This window comes from Narcine bancroftii, chromosome 12 (genome assembly GCF_036971445.1).
Source record: "Narcine bancroftii isolate sNarBan1 chromosome 12, sNarBan1.hap1, whole genome shotgun sequence".
NCBI classification, from domain to species: Eukaryota; Metazoa; Chordata; class Chondrichthyes; order Torpediniformes; family Narcinidae; genus Narcine; species Narcine bancroftii.
The window spans coordinates 98128831-98148801 of NC_091480.1; the positions used below are offsets into that span (position 1 = coordinate 98128831).

At 45.5% G+C, this 19971-nt stretch overlaps 1 protein-coding gene across 1 annotated transcript in view; it reads left to right on the forward strand.

The window, feature by feature from the left end:
* Nucleotides 1–19188, forward strand: part of mrc2 (mannose receptor, C-type 2) — a 134971-nt gene extending 115783 nt beyond the window's left edge. Inside the window, exons 24-29 of the mRNA XM_069905084.1 lie at nucleotides 49–217; nucleotides 8131–8277; nucleotides 8859–8981; nucleotides 16288–16458; nucleotides 17922–17948; nucleotides 18036–19188. Coding sequence (XP_069761185.1) covers nucleotides 49–217; nucleotides 8131–8277; nucleotides 8859–8981; nucleotides 16288–16458; nucleotides 17922–17948; nucleotides 18036–18265 — 867 coding nt within the window. The 3' untranslated portion in view covers nucleotides 18266–19188. The remainder of the gene's footprint in view (nucleotides 1–48; nucleotides 218–8130; nucleotides 8278–8858; nucleotides 8982–16287; nucleotides 16459–17921; nucleotides 17949–18035) is intronic.
* Nucleotides 19189–19971: the final 783 nt, after the last annotated feature.

Consider the following 19971-nt stretch of genomic DNA (forward strand, 5'->3'; position numbering starts at 1 on the left):
CCCTTCCCTCCCCCCACCTCTCACCCTGCCTGCTGTAAATTTATGCAGGGAGACAGGATGTTCTCGTGGATGAGTGGGGACGAGCTGTTCTACACCAACTGGCAGGACGGCGAGCCGCACCAGGTGTCGGGCTGTGCCCACATGGATCTGGACGGGACATGGCAGACGTCCAACTGCGACACCAAGCTGATGGGAGCCATCTGCCGAGCAGCTGGAGGTAGGAGGGGGCGCAGCCCCTTCCCCCGGTGGCAGGGGTGAAGGTGCCAGCAGTTTCGGGGAGAGTGGGAAGATGTGTCGTGTACACCCTGACCTACTGGGCCATGATTCACCGCTGCAAAAGGCAAACACCGTGCAGGGACAGAGGATAAATGTTCGTGACTGTAAAACATTCCTTTAAATAACAAGCCATGTACAATCGTGCTGGAGAAAATCAGCAGGTCACACAACATCCACAGGAAGGAAAAGGTAACCAATGATCGGGCCTGAGCCCTTCGTCAGGAGTTGGGATAAAGGAAGCAGGTGTCTGAATACTCACAGAGGTTGATAATTTGCAAATTTAAAATGTACCCTCATCCCCACTCCCTGGCCTTTGTTATCTGATGTTTCAGGCGAATGTAAATTGTTTAAATGGTTAATATTCACAGGAGACTGCAGATGCTGGAACCTGAAATGACAGATTTTGGGACAGAGCCCTTCATCAAACCGTCAAGACGGATGCAGGGTTCTGGCCCAAACTCTCCACCATTCTTTATCTCCCACTGATGCTACTCGACCTGCTGAGTTCCTTTAGCAGATTGTTTAAAATGCTTCCCTTTCCCTCCCCATCAGCTTACCTTCTCCTTCTCCCCTCTTCTACCTTTCCCCTTATCTCCCCCCATTCCTTCCCTTTCACTCCATGAGTTTACCTCCATCCTCCCCTCCCTCACCTTCCCGCTCCCTCCCTACACCCCCTCACCTCACCTGGTGCTCTGCCTGCATCCACCTCACCCTTTCCTTTGCTGGGGGCTTGTATTAATCCTCACTGAGTCCTCAATTCCCAGATCCTGGATTCCGCAGGATGTGCACCCTTACGTACTGGACTCCGGTGATGTAAACATCTTTGATTCTATACTGAATCCCCTCCTCCTGTCAATGATAACTAATCTAGAACATTTTACTAATTGCGTGGCTGTGATAATAGCATTTTGCCCCTTCCCCAGCTGTGTGAAGGTGGATGAATGACCCTCTCTGAGCTGGGACCATGGACACTGAGGACAGTCAATGTTCTGGACAGTTGGGGAGCTTGGTGCAGTGTGACTGGTGCCAACAGCCCCCTCTGCTGGTGGGTACCTCATTTGAGGCTTCAGCTCTGGGCTGAAACATGAAAGTCTGCAGTCGCTGTGATTATGGTAAAAGCACAGAAATGCTGGAGGAATCTCGCAGCGTCCACAGGAGTAAAAATATATCACTGACGTTTTGGGCCTGAGCCCTTCCTCAAGTAAAAAACAGACAGGCACCTGATTTAAAAGTCTGGGGAGAAGGGAAGAAAGATCTAGCAACACTGTCCCTTTTTTTCAAACAGGGGTCCCGACTCCAATTCCTGCAAACATACACCCCAACGACCCCCTTCCATTATCTTCTATGGGCTAGCTAATTCTGTACGCAGACTATCATTTCACTGTGGATCCCATCTATACCTTCTGGATTAGCCTAGCATGAGGGACCTTGTTGAATGCCTTACTGAAGGCCACGTAGGCACCATCCTCTGCCCTGCCCTCATCAATCACCTTTGTCACTTTCGCAATAACTCAGTCGCATTTCATAAGACGTGACCTGCCCCTCACAAAGCCATGTTGACCATTTCTAATCTGTCATTGACTTTACATATATGTATAAATCCAATACTATCCCTCAGTATCCTCTCCAATAGTTTCCCAACCACTACTGTGAGGCTCACTGGCCTATAATTTCCTGGATTTTCCCTATGTTCCTTAGTGAACAGAGGTACAACATGAGCTACTCTCCAGTTCTAGTGAGGATGCAACGATCTTCATCAAGGCCCCATTCTTCCTTGACTTTGCCTTGCTGACCACATTTGAAGAGTACTTCTTGACTTTGAACCATGTTAGGACATCCTAAGATCTTTACAAATGTGGTATTGCCAAGGTTCTCATTTGAAACCCATATTGTCATAAAATGTGCTGTTTAATTACTCCACATGATCTATGTGAAACTCTTTAAGTAATTATTTCTGGCTGTGGTGATAGAACTTGCCCCTTTCCCCAGCCACATGAACAGTTGGGGAGCTTGGTGCAGTGTGACTGGTGCCAACAGCCCCCTCTGCTGGTGGGAACCTAGTCTGCAGCATCAGCTCGGCTCCATTGGGCTCCAAACAGGATTTCATCTTTTGTCTGGGCACTGTCCAACCAGGTGGCATTCAATTTCGCTGGTTTCTGTTAGAAACCACTGCCCTCCCCAAATCCTTTCCCCTGTCTCCTTTCCTCAAGTTCTGTCTTTCTCTTCCCTTTTCCCTCTCATCTTTACACAGAAACTTGAATTATTCTGAAAAAAATCAGTGTACTTACCTCGGTGTGTCCTGATGTGGTCGTTTTCACTTTTAGGAAACTTACACAGCCTTCCTGTGTTGCAGGGTTTGTCAGAAGGGAAACATTATATTCATTAGGCCTGTTTCTTATGGACTGGCTGTGGTCAATTTACACTGCAGCCACTTTAATAATGTGAAGGGGTATGAATGGAAAAATTATGGATGGAATTTGCATTAAAAAATTCATCCTGACATTTTTACTCTGCCACCAAAGCAGAAATTTTCTGCTGTTCAGTGCCTTCTGTCTCCTTTCGCAACACCTTTTTCCCCTTTCTTTTCCCCAGCCTTAAATTCAGACGACTGTCCTTTTTCACTCGTACTTTGAGGAAGGGCTCAGGCGGCCCCCTATGGATGATGCAAGACCGGCTGAGTTCTCCAGCATTTCTGTGTCTTGACCAGTTTCACTCCAGTGAGCTGATCCACATCTCACTATCAAGCCAAGCTGGGCCATTGATTATTCAGGGAAGTCTTTTACCCACAGTATGAGAAGCAGAAGTTAGCTTGTTGGTTTGACCTTGGACCCATGCATTGCAACCTTTAGGCAGAAGGTACAAAAGCCTCTAGATTCAAGAACAGTTTATCTCAAATAGCTATCAACCTCCCCACGTTACACTAACCATGGACTGCTCTGACACCACAAAAGGATTGACAGCACAGTCACTCTTACTTGCACTAGATAACTGTCAATATGTCTAACTATCTTTTGTATTTATGGTCTCTCTTTAATTCAATTAATATATACTAATATAGAGTTTTTTTTTTACAAAATACCAGTTCAGCTGTAGCAAGTGAGAATATCCGTGCATCACAATAAACTCTTTATCTTCATACAAGAACAAATAATCACTGGTCAAGACCTAACTTCAACTTCATTATCATCTAACGTTCATATACAACCAGACGAAACTGCATCTCTCCGGTCTACGGTACACACGCACAGACACGCACATGCATGCATGTTTAAACGGTGCTTTTTCTCACCTTCCAGTATCTTGCCCTGCATCAAACAACAGGGGATAGCTGGGAGTGTGTGAGTCCATCACCAGAGGCCCTTTCTGGTTCTGGAGGCAGAGCCCTGAGGTGCCCCAGGCCAACGGAGCTGGGTGGCTGCAGCTCTGCTCGCTGTGCGACTCACCAACTCTGGGATGGAGAGTCAGGGAGAAAGGACAAGATGTTTCTTGGGAAGAGGGAAGGCCAAGCGATGAATTACTTCCGCGCTACATCCTAACCCATTAGCTCAATATTATTTTTTATTTAGACATTCAACATAGTAACTGGTCCTTCCTGCTCAGAAGCCTGTGCCTCCCAGTTACACCCATGCGATCAATTAACCTATTAACCCCATATGTCTTTAGAATATGGGAGAAAATAAGGGGCGGCATGGTTACCACACAACACTGTTACTGCACCGAGAATTGGGACCTTGTGTTCGAAACCCGCGCTGTCTGTAAGGAGTTTAGACATTCTCCCCGTGTCTGCATGGGTTTCCTCCCATCATTTGAAACGTACCAGGGGTCGTAGGTCATTTGGGTGTAATTGAGCAGCACAGACTCCTGGGTCAAAAGGGCCTGTTACTGTGCTGTATATTTATAAATGTTAAAGTAAAACCGGAGGATCGGGTGGAAACCCACGCAGGTCACGGGCAGAACGAACAAACTCCTTACAGACAGAGCCAGATTCGAAACTGGTCACTGGCACTGTAATGGCCTTGCACTAACCATAATTATTGATGACTGTGCCTTGGGAAACATTTCTCGACCTTTAGATGCATGGCAGTCAATCGGGCCCATGTGGTTTTGGAGGGCTGAGATTTCCACTCCATTCCGTTCATGGTTGTTGTTTCCCTGAACCCCAGTAGTAATATCTGGCAGGAAGCTGCTGTCAGAAGATGCTCAGGAGAACCAGATAATTATAAGGTGTATTTGCTCTCTACTGCCAGAGAAAATTCTCTCTCTCCCCTCCCCTTCACTCCCTCTATCCTTCCCACTCTCTTCCCCATTCTCTCTTTATCCCACTCCCCCACCTTTCCTACTTCTCCCTCCTCACTCTCTCTTTTCCCTCCCCTTCTCACCTTTTCCCTCTCTCTGCTTTCTTCTCCCTCTCCCTCTCTCCTCCCCCTTTCAATCTTTCGCATGTTAATAATCTTATCTCCACAATTACATCACCTCCTTTATCTACAGCACCTTTCAGAACCTCCAAAGTGCTTCACGTGAATTGCTTTTAAAGTGCAATCGCTTTTGAAATGTAAACCTGAGGCTGTGAATGTGTGTAAACTGGAACAGATCGATTGTCTATTATAGAATCTGTCAGGTTGGAATCAGTGAAGGGGCGGGACTGATGTGCTGTGTGAGTGCCAGGAATGTTAACATTTAATTCTGTATTCCTTTTGTTCAAAGATACCTAAGATAAAAAATACCAGCTACCAAACTATTAACTGGATTCCTCAAACTTAAACATAATTAAAATATCTGATGGAGATCAAAGAAGCCTCAGTGCTGAAATGGGAAAAGTCCCATTGGTCATTGCAATTGAAACAGGACAAGTAGGTGAGAGCTGGTGGAAGAGTGAGGGAAGGTTCACCACTCCCTCGACCCTGACGTGTTGCAGAGTTTTTATTTAATTTCACCACCATTAGCTTGATGTGTTTTACATCATGTAAATTTGTCTTGTCATTTCTGACAACAAATGAGAACTGTACGGTTAGCTCGATACTGTTATAGCGCCAGTGACGGGTTTGATTCCTGCACTGTCTGTAAGGAGTTTGTACTTTCTCCCCATGTCTGTGTGGGTTTCCTCCCACCGTCCAGTATGTAGGTTTGAATGTATTTGGGTGGCATGGGTTTAAATGGCTGGATTGGACTTCTACCATGCTGTGAATAAAATAAAATTTGTAAATAATGAACATTCATCTCAGTTATTCGACATTGATTTACTCGTGTTGATTCTGAGCAGGTTGCTGGTTTTGGATGTAAGGAAGGGTTTTAGCCACCAGCAAGTTTTGTCTTTGTGTTGTATGGGAAATTCATTGGGGGAAAAGTGGAGCTGGAATCTCAGAGGACATTGTGATAAAAGTGCTTGCATTTTTAAAACCTCTTTCACCAGCCCTTTAAAGCCCATGATTCTCTGAATATATAGATACTCTTGCGAACTTGGCAGCCAATGTGAGTGCAGCAAGGTTCCACAAGCTCGATAAACACTTGAGCTGAACGAGAAAATCTGTAGCTGCTGGGGTGTAGGGCAGTGCACAAAAGTGCTGTGGAAACTCAGCAGGTTACGCAGCATCTAATAGAAAGTGAAAGGCAGTCGACAGAAAGAGCCGAAGCCCTTTGTCAGATATCCGGAAAGGCGGGTGGATGCCTGAATAAAATGGTGAGGGGAGGAGGAGAGTCTGGGGGTGGGGGGGGGGGTGTAGGAAGGGGAAGGGGAAGGGACGTGGGCGAGTAGGAGGGTAGAAGAGAAAACAGCTGAGAAGTGATGTGGTGAGTGGGTAGAAAGATATGGAACTGCTTCCCTTCTTTCCCCACCTTTTTATTCAGCGTCTACCTGTTTTTCCAAACTTCTGACGAAGGGCCAGGCCTGAAACGTCAACTTGCCTTTTACTTCCTTGTATCACTGTGTGACCTGCTGAGTTTCTCCAGCACTTTTGTATACTGCACTAGCATGGGATCATTTTAAATTTAGACATACAGCCAGTAACAGGCCATTTCAGCCCACGAGCTCTTGTTGCCCAATTTACACCCAATTAACCTGCATCCCCAGTACGTTTTGAATGGAGGTAGGAAACTGGAGCCCCTGGGGAAAATCCACACAGGCACGGGGAGAACATGCAAACTCTTTACGGACAGTACGGGGATATGTCGTTGCACTAACCGCTATGCCAACAGTGCTGTCCTAATAATTTATAACAAGAGGATAGACTGGGCCTCAGATGAATGTGTCAGCATTAGATAGCACCTCTGCTGGTACAGCACTCCATCAGAAATGGACCAGAGGGTCCTCCGAAAATCCAAACTCAAATAAACTGAGCAACAATTTTTTTCAAAAGGTTGGCTTCTTGAAAAAAAGGGGGATTATGATAGACAACTTCAAGCTGAACACGAAGATATTTTCAGGTTTGCTGGATCACGTAGGAAGTTGGAGAAACATTAATGTTTATTGAATTTAGTATGTGTCATCACAAAATTATGCTCTCAAGTTGGTTGCACAACAAATATGAAAAGCTCAGGGTTTGTCCCAATTTTACAACCGAAATAGAGCTCATAGGCTCTCTTAATTAGTGTAGTCATGCTGTGTCTTTGAGCCTTAAGCGTATACTCGCCACAAATGAGACAGAATGTATCGCAGCTACTGCGACATTGACGAGACCGTTCTGCTGTATTGAATCTTCCTGAAGACAGTAAATGCCATTGCCCGAAGGACACGAGCATCAACATGTGTTCAATCTATATCAATGTAATACACAGCATCTGTATATATGAGCTGTCTGCATCTATCCTGACTAAGCATGCCCAGGCTTGGACTGACCAAAACAGCTGGCTTTGTGAGCAATGATTTAGTAGACAAAATATGACAGGAAATCACAAAACTAGGTTATATCTAAAGAACGGTACACGATAGGAAACTTTTAACTTGATTTTGGTGATCAGAAGTCCAAAATCCATAAAATCCACCCAAAAATGTTTAGGAAACAAAATCTTCGTTGTCCTGTGATATCTGTGCTGAGACTCAAAGACTGACTACCACTGAACTATAAGATGCGATTTCTCATCAGGCCAGAGCTGACAATTCTTGAGCCAATCAAAACAGGATAACCACATGTTCTATAGGAGAAGGCACCTAATGAAACTTCACGGAGTATGGTGAGCAGTTTTAGGCTCCTCATTTCAGAAAAGATGTGCTGATGTTGGAGAGGGTATAAAGAAGGTTCAATGGAATGATTCTGGGAATGAAAGGGTTATCATAAAAGGAGCATATGACAGCTCTTTGACTGTATTTGTTGGTATTTAGGAGAATGAGGGGGATCTCATTGAAACATTTTGAACATTGAAAGGTGTGTCCATGTAGATGCAGAAAAGTTGTTTCCCCTGGTGGGAGAATCTAGGACAAGAGGGGATAACCTCAGGATTGAAGGAAGTCCACTTAGAACAGATGCATAAGAATTTCTTCAGCCAGAGAGTGGTAAATCTCTGGTTGTGATTGTGCAGGCCAGGTCATTGGGTGCATTTAGGACAGAGATTCTTGATTAGCCAGGGCATCAAAAGTTATGGGGAGAAGGCCGGGTGGCGGACCTCCCAGTGAAATCTAATTCATCGAGGATTATCGCACTTACGTACAGGTCATTCAGCATCGTTCCATTAAGTGGCAGTGCTCTCCCATGGAGTGACTTTGGGGTCCCTTCTTATTCTTCTATACCAGAGCCTGGTTGTTTGTAAGTATAATGTAAAGCATTCAAGGTATCAAGAAGAAAGTAGCTTTCATGTTGCTTCTGCCAGTTAGATTCTGAATTTGATCTCCACCTTCTCACATGCTTGTTATTCTTTCCTCAGATACGTGGTTCACCAAGTCGAATTTCTCTGGAAGTTGCCCAACTAGCCTGGAGGATTCGTCTTGGATCCCCTTCCGCGATCACTGTTATACATTCCACCTGGAAAAAAAGGCAACCGCCAAGGATGCAGCCAAGTTCTGTCAGAAAGGTATGTCATCTACTTGTGTAATTGTCCATCCCATGTAATAGTTCCCCCCCCCCACCCCCCCACCCTTCATTTGGCCTAAAAATCATGTTTTCAGTATAACCCATGAGAAGATCAAACCTCCCCCTCTTTTTGGCCATGACCACCCACCCATCTGAGCTCCCAGTGCCTCGACCACAGAATTTTGCTCTGGCGGTCCTCCCATTGCAAATTCTGATGTCATGACTCTCGTAGACTGTGACCGCCTGCCCACCTTAGCTCCCAATGACCTGGCCACAGACTCTCTCCTAGGCCCTGACCACCCATCCATCTGAGCTCCCAAGGGCCCAACCGCAAATCCTTATGTCGACCTCCTGACACCTTGAATGGTGTATGTACTCATCGCGGTCATAAGTATAACATCAACCCTCCCCAAATACGTCCCAAAAAATGGTCCAAGAAATTTGCCGATTATATGAGTATATATGGTGTACATCAGACGAGTGTTTAATATGTGGCCGGGTTTAGGGAGGGAAACATTATCTCCCTTATTGAGCCCATGCCCTGCTAACATATGTTTACATCCTGTGATTGTATTTAAACAGTTCGAGGGGCGGAGATGCTGTCCATTCTCGATGAGACAGAGAACGTCTTTATATGGGAACATCTACAGACGTTTGAAAATGATATCAAGGGTGCATGGCTGAGTCTCACATATAACAAAAAAGGTAAGTGTATATTGTCAAAGCAACTGGGAAAGAAAGCAGGCAGCTCTTAAATACTGTTAATTTTATGTAGGATGTGGATCCTTCAGTGGAGAACGACGCAGTGCAGGGGCTTCGCAGAGTACCCATCCTTTTAAAGGACAAGCTTTGAAATTGTATAACCACCATTAAATAGCATTCAAATGGGTGGCACTGTTGGCACAATGCTAATTCAGTGCCAGCAATCCATTAGGACCATAAGACGTGGTTTAATGGATGGTGAGGTTGGTGTATCTGTCTGTAAAGAGTTTGTACGTTCTCTCCGTGTCTTTGTGGGTTTTCCCTGGGGGTTCTGGCATCCTCCCACCATTTGAAATGTTCCATAAATGTGTGTAAATTTGGCGGCACGGACTTGTGGGCCAAAATGGCCTGTTACCGTGCTGTATGTCTAAATTTAAAATGGAGGAGCATAGAACATTACAGCACAGAAACAGGCCCTTTGGCCCTTGGAATCTCTGCTGAACTATTATTCTGCCCTGTCCCACTGACCTCAACCCAGTCCATAAACCTCCCATCCATGTACATGTCCAAATTCCCTCACCGACATCTCTGTGTGCTGGAAGACCAACTAGTTTTAGGCAGACCAAAGTGTGTCTTTTACCCAGTTGATGATCTTCTAGCAGCTCTGGGTGTCTGTCTCTGCCTGTGTCCCCGGGAACATCCTGTATCAGGGCCTCGGTTTCACCTTGTGAAAATTCAGAGTTAAAGAAATCAGATAGTACGTAGAAACATCTGGATCGACAGGGTCTGATCAACAGGGATTTATGGGAGGAAGGTCAGGTTGACCAATCTGATTGAATTTTTTGAAGAGGTGACTAGGAATGTGGATGAGGGTAGCGCGGTGGATGTTGTCTATATGGACTTCAGTAAGGCCTTCGATAAGATCGAGTCCACGCTGCTGAAGATCCAGCTGCGCTGGATGGGTCACGTCTCCAGAATGGAGGACCATCGCCTTCCCAAGATCGTGTTATATGGCGAGCTCTCCACTGGCCACCGTGACAGAGGTGCACCAAAGAAAAGGTACAAGGACTGCCTAAAGAAATCTCTTGGTGCCTGCCACATTGACCACCGCCAGTGGGCTGATATCGCCTCAAACCGTGCATCTTGGCGCCTCACAGTTTGGCGGGCAGCAACCTCCTTTGAAGAAGACCACAGAGCCCACCTCACTGACAAAAGACAAAGGAGGAAAAACCCAACACCCAACCCCAACCAACCAATTTTCCCTTGCAACCGCTGCAACCGTGTCTGCCTGTCCCGCATCGGACTTGTCAGCCACAAACGAGCCTGCAGCTGACATGGACATTTACCCCCTCCATAAATCTTCGTCCGCGAAGCCAAGCCAAAGAAGGCCTTCGATAAGGTACCACATGGAAGGTTAGTTAGGAAGGTGCAGTCTTTAGGTATAAATTTTAAGATAGTCAAATGGATTGAACATTGGCTGAAAGGGAGAGGCCAGAGAGTGGTAGTGGATAATTGTCTGTCAGGTTGGAGGCCGGTGACCAGTGGTGTGCCTCAAGGATCTGTATTGGGCCCATTGTTGTTCGTTATATACATTAATGATCTAGATGATGGGGTGGTGAATTGGATTAGTAAATATGCAGACGATACTAAGATAGGTGGAATAGTGGATAATGAAGAAGGTTTTCAAGGAGTGCAGAGGGATTTGGGCTGCTTAGAAAAGTGGGCTGAAAAATGGCAGATGGAATTTAATGCTGATAAGTGTGAGTGCTTCATTTTGGTAAGAAGAATCAGAATAGGACATACGTGGTAAATGGGAGAGCATTGAGGAATACAGAAGAGCAGAAAGATTTAGGAGTGACGGTACATCGTTCCCTGAAGGTAGAAACTCACGTGAATAGGGTGGTGAAGAAGGCTTTTAGTATGCTGGCCTTTATCAATCATTGCATGGAATATAGGAGTTGGGAGGTGATGTTGAGATTGTATAAGATGTTGGTGCGGCCTAATTTGGAGTTCTGTGTGCAGTTCTGGTCGCCTAATTATAGGAAGGATATAAACAGAGTGGAGAGAGTGCAGAGAAGGTTTACCAGAATGTTGCCTGGGTTTAAGCATCTGGAGTATGGGGAGAGATTGGACAGATTGGGTCTTTATTCTTTGGAGCGTAGAAGGTTGAGAGGGGATTTGATAGAAGTATTTAAGATTATGAAAGGGATAGACAGAATGGATGTGGATAGACTATTTCCGTTAAGAGGAGGAAAGTTTAAAACAAGAGGACGTGAGTTAAGAATTAAGGGGCAGAGGTTTAGAGGTAACATGAGGGGGAACTTCTTGACTCAGAGAGTGGTAGCTGTGTGGAATGATCTTCCGGGAGAAATAGTGGCGGCGGAGTCAATTGTATTATTTAAGAAAAGGTTGGACAGGTATATGGATGAGAAGAAGATGGAGGGTTATGGGCATTGTGCAGGGAGGTGGGACTAGAGAGGGGTGTTTGGTTCGGTGCGGACTAGAAGGGCCTAATGGCCTGTTTCCGTGCTGTAATTGTTATATGTGTGTAGAATTTATTGTCATGAACATATCACAAAATTCATTGCTTTGCAGCAGCGTCACAGTGTAAATATTGCTCTAAATTACATCAAAAGTACATAAATTAGTGCAAATATAAGAAAAAGTGAGGAAGTGCCTGGGGTTCATTGTTTATTCAAATAATCTTAAGGCGGAGGGGAAGAGTGTTCATCTTCAGGCTCCTGTACCTCCTTCCCGATGGTAGCAGTGTGACAAAGGCATGGCCTGGGTGGTGTGGTCCTTGAGGATAGAGGCTGCTTTATTAAGACACTGCTTCATGTAGATGTCCTTAATGAATTGGAGACTGGGGCTTGTGCTGGCACTGGGCTAGTTCACAACCCTCTAATGTTTTTCTTGTCCTACGTATTGGCACCTCTGCACCAGAGAGTGATGCAACCAGTCAGAATGCGCTCCACAGTCCACCTGTAGAAATTTGCAATATTTTCAGTGGGATGTACCAAATCTCCTCATGAAGTATAACCACTGGTGAGATTTCTTCATGATCGCATCGGCATGCAGGTCCCAGGAGAGGTCTTCAGTGATGTTGACACCCAGAAAGGGTGATGATAATTACAGAATGTAATCATGGAGAAATAAAAGCAGATTGATCAGTAACACATAAAAGGACAAGGATTCACATCAAAGCTATTTCCCTATTGGATGTCTTTTGAATATTGATCCACAAATAATCGGTGTAGAGAAGAGGACTGAGTGCTGGGTACAATGAACGAAACATCTTTGGCCAAAATGAGAAAACAATGGAGTAGGTCACAAAAACGGGCTGGATTTACAATGTTCAACCCAATGTCTGTTTAATCATTGATCAACTTAACAAGCAGCTTTACCTTGCTCCGTGCAGTGCCCCCTCTCTGCTGAGCAGAAGATGTAAATTTTAGCTGCTTCAGTGCAATGTCAAATTGGTTGCTTTTAGTGACCAGCTCATTAAAGGCTGTCAGTAATTTAGAATAATGAATCAAAGGAGATCCTTTTGCTTCCAGTTAGTTAACTATTTATTAACGGTTCTGATAACACACAAAAGCAAAATGCTGCTGCCGCTATTTATTGTCGTGTAATAAAACAGAAATGTAATATTACACAAAATTGTATGTGATCTGCAAAAAGGCAGACAAAGATTCGCCGTTAGCAATGCCCGGCACCCCTTACAGTCCGAGGATTTGCCTCCAGCGCTCCGACGGCTCTGCATCTGTACAAGACTCCAGTTCAGTTCAAACCACCAACACAATGAGGAAGCCTTCAGGGCACAGGACCTTTTGGAACCCATCTTGCCCTCAGCACCCTCTCGAATCCCAGTTCCGAAACCTGGCTGTCATGAGCCAGTCTCCAGCAGCCCGCAGCCTAGGTGTGAGTCCTTTGACCTCAAGTCACCAGCAGCCCAGAGACTGTGTGGGTTCCTCACCAGCAGCTTGCCCCCTGTGTGTGCCCTTCAGCCGCAGAGCCCCTCGCTGGTCCACCACCATGGTCACTGTCCTCAGGGTCATCTCCACAACAGGGGTTGGGGGGGGGGGGTGTTCTCCCCGTAACTGGTGCCCTGCGCCATTCTGCTGCTCCCCTTGTGGTTGCCTGATGAACACAGATGCACAGTTGTGGGAACAGGAAACTTAAAGCCTGAACAGAGCCGTCAGTAGTAGAACTTGGTGATAGGAGCCCATTGGGGGGGTTGCTGTGTCTCCTCTCCCCACTCTTGGGGCTGGGGTCTGAAGTGAAAAAAGAAATTCTCAACAGGTTAGGCAGCATTTGAGAAAGAGAAATAGAACTTTTACAATAATTATTCAATTACCAACCAGTACCCAAGTAGAGTATTGTGGGCTGCCTCAACGACTACTGCCCAGTAGTATTAACTTCTACTGTGATGAAATGCTTCGAGAGGCTGGTCGTGGCCAGAATTAACACATACCTAAGTAAAGATCTGGACTCACTGCAATTTGCCTGTCATCACAATGGCTCCACAGCAGATGCAATATCACTGGCTCTCCACTCAGCTCTGGATCACCTCAAACAGCAATTCATACATACGACAGCTCTTCATCGACTACAGCTCGGCCTTCAATACCATCATTCCCTCAGTGTTGGTCAAGAAGCTACAAACTCTGGGCCTCTGTACCCCACTCTGCAACTGGATCCTCGAGTTTCTCAATGGAAGATCACAGTCAGTACGAATCGGAAACAACGTCGCCTCCTCACTGATTATCAACACAGGCGCATCCCAAAGATGTTTGCTTAGCCCATTGCTCTACTCATTATACACCCAAGACTGTGTGGCCAGGCACAATTCCAATGCATCTATGTTTGTCAATGACACGAGAGTTGTTGGCAATGAAGAAGCGTACAGGGGGAGATAGATCAGCTCGTTGAATGGTGTGACGACAACAACCTTGCACTCAACATCAGCAAAACCAAGGAGATGATTGTGGACTTCAGGAGGAAGCCAGGAGAACACGACCCAGTCCTCAGCAAGGGCTCAGTAGTTGAGAGAGTCAAGAACTTCAAATTCCTGGGTGTCAACATCTCTGAGAATGTGACCTGGAGCCTCCATGTTGATGCAATCACAAAGAAGCTCACTGGCGGCTCTACTTTGTGAGGTGTCCAAGGAGATTCAGTATGTAACCGAAGACTTTTGTAAACTTCTACAGGTGTACCGTGGAGAGCATTCAGGTTAGTTTCATCACTGTCTGGTATGGAGGTGCCAACTCTCAGGACACAAATAAACTCCAGAGGGTTGTTAACTCTGCCTGCGACATCACAGGCACCAGACTTCACTCCATTGTGGACATCTACGAGGTGGTGCCTTAAAAAAAGCAGCCTCTATCCTCAAAGATCCCCACCACCCAGTCCATGCCCTCTTCACAGGAGCCTAAAGACGAGCACTCAGCGGCCCAAGGACAGCTTCTTCCCCGCTGCCATCAGATTCCTGAATAATCACAGACATGGCCTCACTTTTAGTGCATTTTTATTTTTATATTTTTTTATAGTCATGTGGTAAGATGGTTATAATATGAATGTTTGCCGAATGATGCTACTGTGTATCACTGAATTTCATGACTTGTTCATGACAACAGATTCTGATGTAGTGAGTCCAGTTACCATGTGGTGCATTGGTTATGGTAGTTTGATCTTCATGACAGAAGAGTTAATATGGCTACCATGCAGTATCAGGAGTGAATCCAGTTGGTTTGCTTTGTGCAGTTACTGGTTGTGGGAGTCTCATTTGGTTAAAATGTAAAGCAGTGTTATCAGTTACGAATGTTAGTGTTTTCTGCATTTTGAGATGTTATACAGTCAATGTCCCTTGAAGTGTGACCTATTGGTGCAATTAGTGCAGTTAGCAGGTCATTCTGGCCATGCTCTTATTTTTTCAAAATGTTAATGATTCTGCATGGTAAAAGACCCTTCCAGCTCTTTTTTTTTAAATTTTTTATTTTTCACACCATTAAATCACAATAGCCATGATATACACTTTTTCTTTTTCACACATTTACAGTGACTTTTTCTCCCCCCCCCTCCCTCCTCCCAAGCCACCCCCCCCCCCCTCTCAAGACCCTTCCAGCTCAATGAAACCCGTGCCACCCATTACTTCCAATTAATCTTCCAATCCTGTATGTTTTGGAGGGTGGGAGGAAACCCCACGTAGGTCATGGGGAGAATGTACAAACTCTTAACATACAGCATTTGATTTGAATCTGGGCCGCTGCCACGGCGTTGTGCCAACTGTGCGGCCTGTGATTAGTTACTGTTCCTGCTGCGCTGACCAGTGGAACAGTCAGTTCCTTTTGTTAGTTTGGTTAACAAGCTGCGTGGTCAGATTCTGTGATGAGCCTGGTTATCAAGCAGAGTGGCTGAATCTGCCCCGATCTTGAGCGATTTGGAAAGTTTATTCTGGACCGCAACCGCGGCCGATCTGCAGTAGTTACAATTACACAGAGCATCAGCAGGTATTGTAGGAGGCCACTACTTTGGTCAGTGTACACACTGCAGGTTCACAGCCAGCACTGTCTGTAAGGAGTTTGCGCATTCTCCCTGTGTCTGTGTGGGTTTTCCCCAGGTACTTCAGTTCAAAACGTTGGGAGGGCGTAAGTTAAAGCACAGTGTAATTGGGCAGTAGGGGCTTGTGGGCTGAAAGTACCTGTTACTGTACTGTACATTTAAATTTTAAATTTAACACAACCGCTGGATAATCTTGGTGAGAAACGCAGCAGGAGGAAAACAAAACATCCGCAAATCCTGGGTTCTTGTGCAGTCCACAAAAAATGCTGGAGAAACTCGGCGACTGACACATCATCTACAGGAAGTAAAGGACATGTTGACATTTCAGGCCTGAGGTGGCATCTGTGGAGGGCAAGTGAACAGGGTGCAGGGGATCTCGTGATGTTGGGGGGGGGGGATTAGATGGAGAAAGGGGAAGAGGCAGCATGGTTAGCAATGCTGTTACAGGGCTAGCAACCCTGGTTCTCCCCGTGTCCACCTGGGATTCCTTTGGGTGCTCTGGTTTCTTTCCACTCCAAAGATGCATGGGGTTAGAAGTTTAATGGGTGTATTTGGGTGCCAAGGGCCTGCTATTATTATATGCTGTAACTCTCAATTATATTAAACGAATCTGATGGATCCCAAGAATAATAATGATCCTGAAACAGGGTTTTGATCCAAAAGGCCACCCCTCCATGAACTCCGATTAGTTGGTAACTGTCCCATGTAACAGCTTGTTGAGTCATCACTGCATTTTCTGTGGCTCCAGGTGATTCACTCGTCTGGCCTGATAAGACACACTTGAACTATTCGAATTGGGCTCCGGAAACTGGTAACATGAGACCCAACGACTGCTATTGGATTAGGAGCAATACTGGCATCTGGGGGATCGGTCCTTGCACCCCTGCCTCGCTTGGCATCGTCTGCAAAATGTCGAGAGGTAGGAGTGAACCATTTGAGTTAAACTCTGGTCTGCACCTGATGTGCAATGTAAAGCAAAACCTTTTTGTTATTTGCTCTTGACAATTTCCCCCCATTCTTGGCAGTTACTCACCAGAATGGTACAGAGGGAGACCATTCAGCCACATTTGTGGGGTCTATCCCAACCAGATGTGTCCCTGACATCATCTACATCATACTGATGTCATGCCCTGCAGAGGCAGTTGGTGGAGGGAAACTCACCGAGTCCTGCCACTGTTTCCATCCCCACATCCATGCTATGACTCACGGGTGCAAGAAGCCATGGTTCTGCCGTTTCCATGGGCCTAGCCGAGCTCTGCAAGGACACTTCAGCTGAAACTTAATGAGCTCTAAACTATGAAGGGGAAAGGTTTTAAGGGATGTGGATAATGTCAGCAAATGGGGCAGTTTGGTTGGCATGGCGTGTACAGTTGAAGGGCCTTTCTTCTGTGCTGTATAGCTGTGAACTACATAGGATCATGTTGAGCCACTCTTTTGTTTCAGACCCTTCTGTGAAGTGGGCCCAGCCCCATCTCCGTTGCTTTCGCTCCATCTTCTTTAATTTTGGTTCTTTTGAAGTTAACTTCTTGGGAAAAATTATCTTGGATCAGATCATGCGTGGATAGTAAAGGACTCTTTAATTGGAAGCATTTTGTTACAGATGCAAAACAGTCTTTGAAAAGAAAGACCAGTTGTTTCCTCTGTCCCTGGGGAACCTAGAGATCTTTTAAAGCCAATCTGTAGAGAAACCATTGGCCTCGGAATGACCTCAGGAAGTACTTAACAGGAAGTGACCTCTCATTGACCCAAACAAGTTCTTATTTACAGCAATTAGACCATGTGATTTTGAAGTAAAGCAGCTCCTTGTTAAAGTTGGTGCAATCCTTGCGAGGCTTTCAACACCCCTATTTTGCTATGATTTTATTTTACTTAATTTTAACAATGCACTCAGTAGAAGGCCCTTAGGGCTCATGCAACCCATGGTGCCAAATTACACCCAATTAATTTACCAACCTTGTACATTTGGAGGGTGGGAGAAAACCGGAGCAGGTCATAAGATCACAAGATGTAGGAGGAGAAGGAGGCTGCTCCGCCATTTTATCGTGTGCTCATCCATCCTCCCACTCAGTGCCACTCCCTGGCCTTCTCCCCATAACCCTTCATGCCCTGACTAATCAAATACCTGTCAATCATCTGCAGAAAACCCACACAGACATAGGGAGAACATACCAACTCCTTATAGACAGCACTGGATCCAAACCTGGGTCACGGGCACTCTAATAGCATTGGGCTAACCGAGCCTCCCAAATTTTGGTCAAATCCAGTTTTGCAGTCCCCTGAGGCATTGTACAAAGTCAAAATGCACCCACTGTGCTCTTGCTCAGAACCAGTTTGTTAATTCCTCAGGTAGTTAACTTATTTTCTTTTTATTTCTTCACACAGTTCAAGAGGGGGATCTTGCTGTTTCCTGTGAGTAAAATCTCATTACTTTTTGCTGCTTACTTTGATTTGAACAGTTACTCTGAGTTGACGATTCATTTGTCTTTGCTCTTACAGCCAATCCGCGTATCCGCACCTTAGACATCGTCTTGTACCTGCTGGGTGCTCTGGTGCTACTGGCAGTGGTAGTGGTCGTCCTGCTGCTGTACCGCCGGCGAGCGGCCTTGGGCTCACGGCGCGGAGCCTTCGAGAGTGCGCGGTACAGCCGGACATCCTCGGCACCCAGCGAGTCCGTGGAGAAGAACATCCTGGTCTCTGACATGGAAATGAATGAGCAGCAGGAGTAACGCTGCACCTCTTCCCATCCTCGAGGAGCAGCGTGGAAAGAACAGGCTGGTGATTGGAACAGAAGGCAGAGCCCCATGACAGTAACACTTGGAATACAGTTGGCACTGTTTAATGGGGATTTGCTTTTCTTAGGATACTTACCCCAGGTACCCATTAATTCCCATGTGTGTATGTATGTATATATAATATGTGTAGGTATTATATATAGATATATATTTGTATCCATTAGGGCACCCCAATAAACAATCTTCAACTGTGTTATTGACCAGGGCATAGGAGTTTTTCTAATGTAAAAGAGCATAATTCTAGTGTAAAATTGACATGCACTACACGTGATGAGCCTTCCCTCAGTTACAGCGTGGTAAAAATGTTGGCCACAGTGTTCCCAATCTGTGCTTCTGGTAGGCAAAAATTCGAGGAGGGCTGACGGTGAGTGAAAGCTCCTTGAAACAGTTTCTGGGCACAACTGTTAATTTCTGCATTCCCCCCCACCACCCCACAGAGCAGCATGGAAAGTAAACGCAGGAGACACAGGGAGAATTTTGAGAAATTGGGATGTGCGCTCGATTAGCAGAGAGTGGTTCTGACCCATCTGTCGTCACACTTTAAATGGTTTGAAGGGAAGGAAAAAGAAACTTTTCTTTTAGCGGAGAACTCCAAATCAAGATGGGATGGGGGGGAATAATCTTGAGTTTGATGCCTGGAACCACAGGGGCAAAAATCTAGAACTTTCTGCCCACTGAAACATGGGGTTACAGATCAATTGAAAATGTTAACATTGGGATGGAAAGGATTGCAGAATGAAATGGGTAAATGGAGTTGGGCTTAAAATTAGGCATAATGTGCGAGAAGGACAGAACGGGTTTAAGGGCTCTGTCCCAATTCACATTCTGCCAGCATTAAAAAGCTTGCGTTTAAAAGATATTTGAATGTGATGGATACCTTGATTGTTCATTGTGAAGGTTAGTGAAATGGAATGTATTGAAAGTAGATGGCTGTTAAAAGATCTTTTTCTGCCACATCTCCAGAGCGCACTCATTCTGAACTGCAAGGAGATGAAATATGTAAAAAATATGCCCTGTCTAATGGGCCAGCAGGAGGTTTCCTGTTTACTAGTGTTCATTAGACCTATCGAGTTTGTCAGGGTCAGTGGCTGGTGAAATAAATTTAACAAGGATTAAAGGGTGTTTTCATGAGCTTGCAATTGTAGGAAGGGGAATGAATAAATGGTTTCACAAACATACATTTTGAACCCTTAACTTTCTGCCCAAAAATCTAAAAGGATGAACGATTAAAGAATACCTTTTAAAATAGACGTCCAAGAAGTTCCTTCCAGGGCAGCTCAGTGGTGCTGCTGGTCGATCTACTCACTCACAGCTCCAGAGTCTGGGTTCAATCCCAACCTCTGTGTGGACTTTGCATGTTCTGTCTGCCACCTCGTGGGCTTCCTCCGGGTGCTCCAGTTTCCTCCCACATCCCTAAAATATACAGGTCAGTAGGTTAATTGGCCCTTGTAAGTTCTTTTTTCCCCCCCATTCACCAGTGTGTAAGGCCATTGTAGAATGTGAATGGAGTTGATGAGAATGAAAAAGGGGTTCAGTGCAGGTTGAGGGTAAATAGATTTATTTGTTGGTTACCACCGACTCAGTGATCTGCAGGCCTCTTTCTGTGCTGAAGCTCTTATCTCTTTGGCTCTACCTAAGTG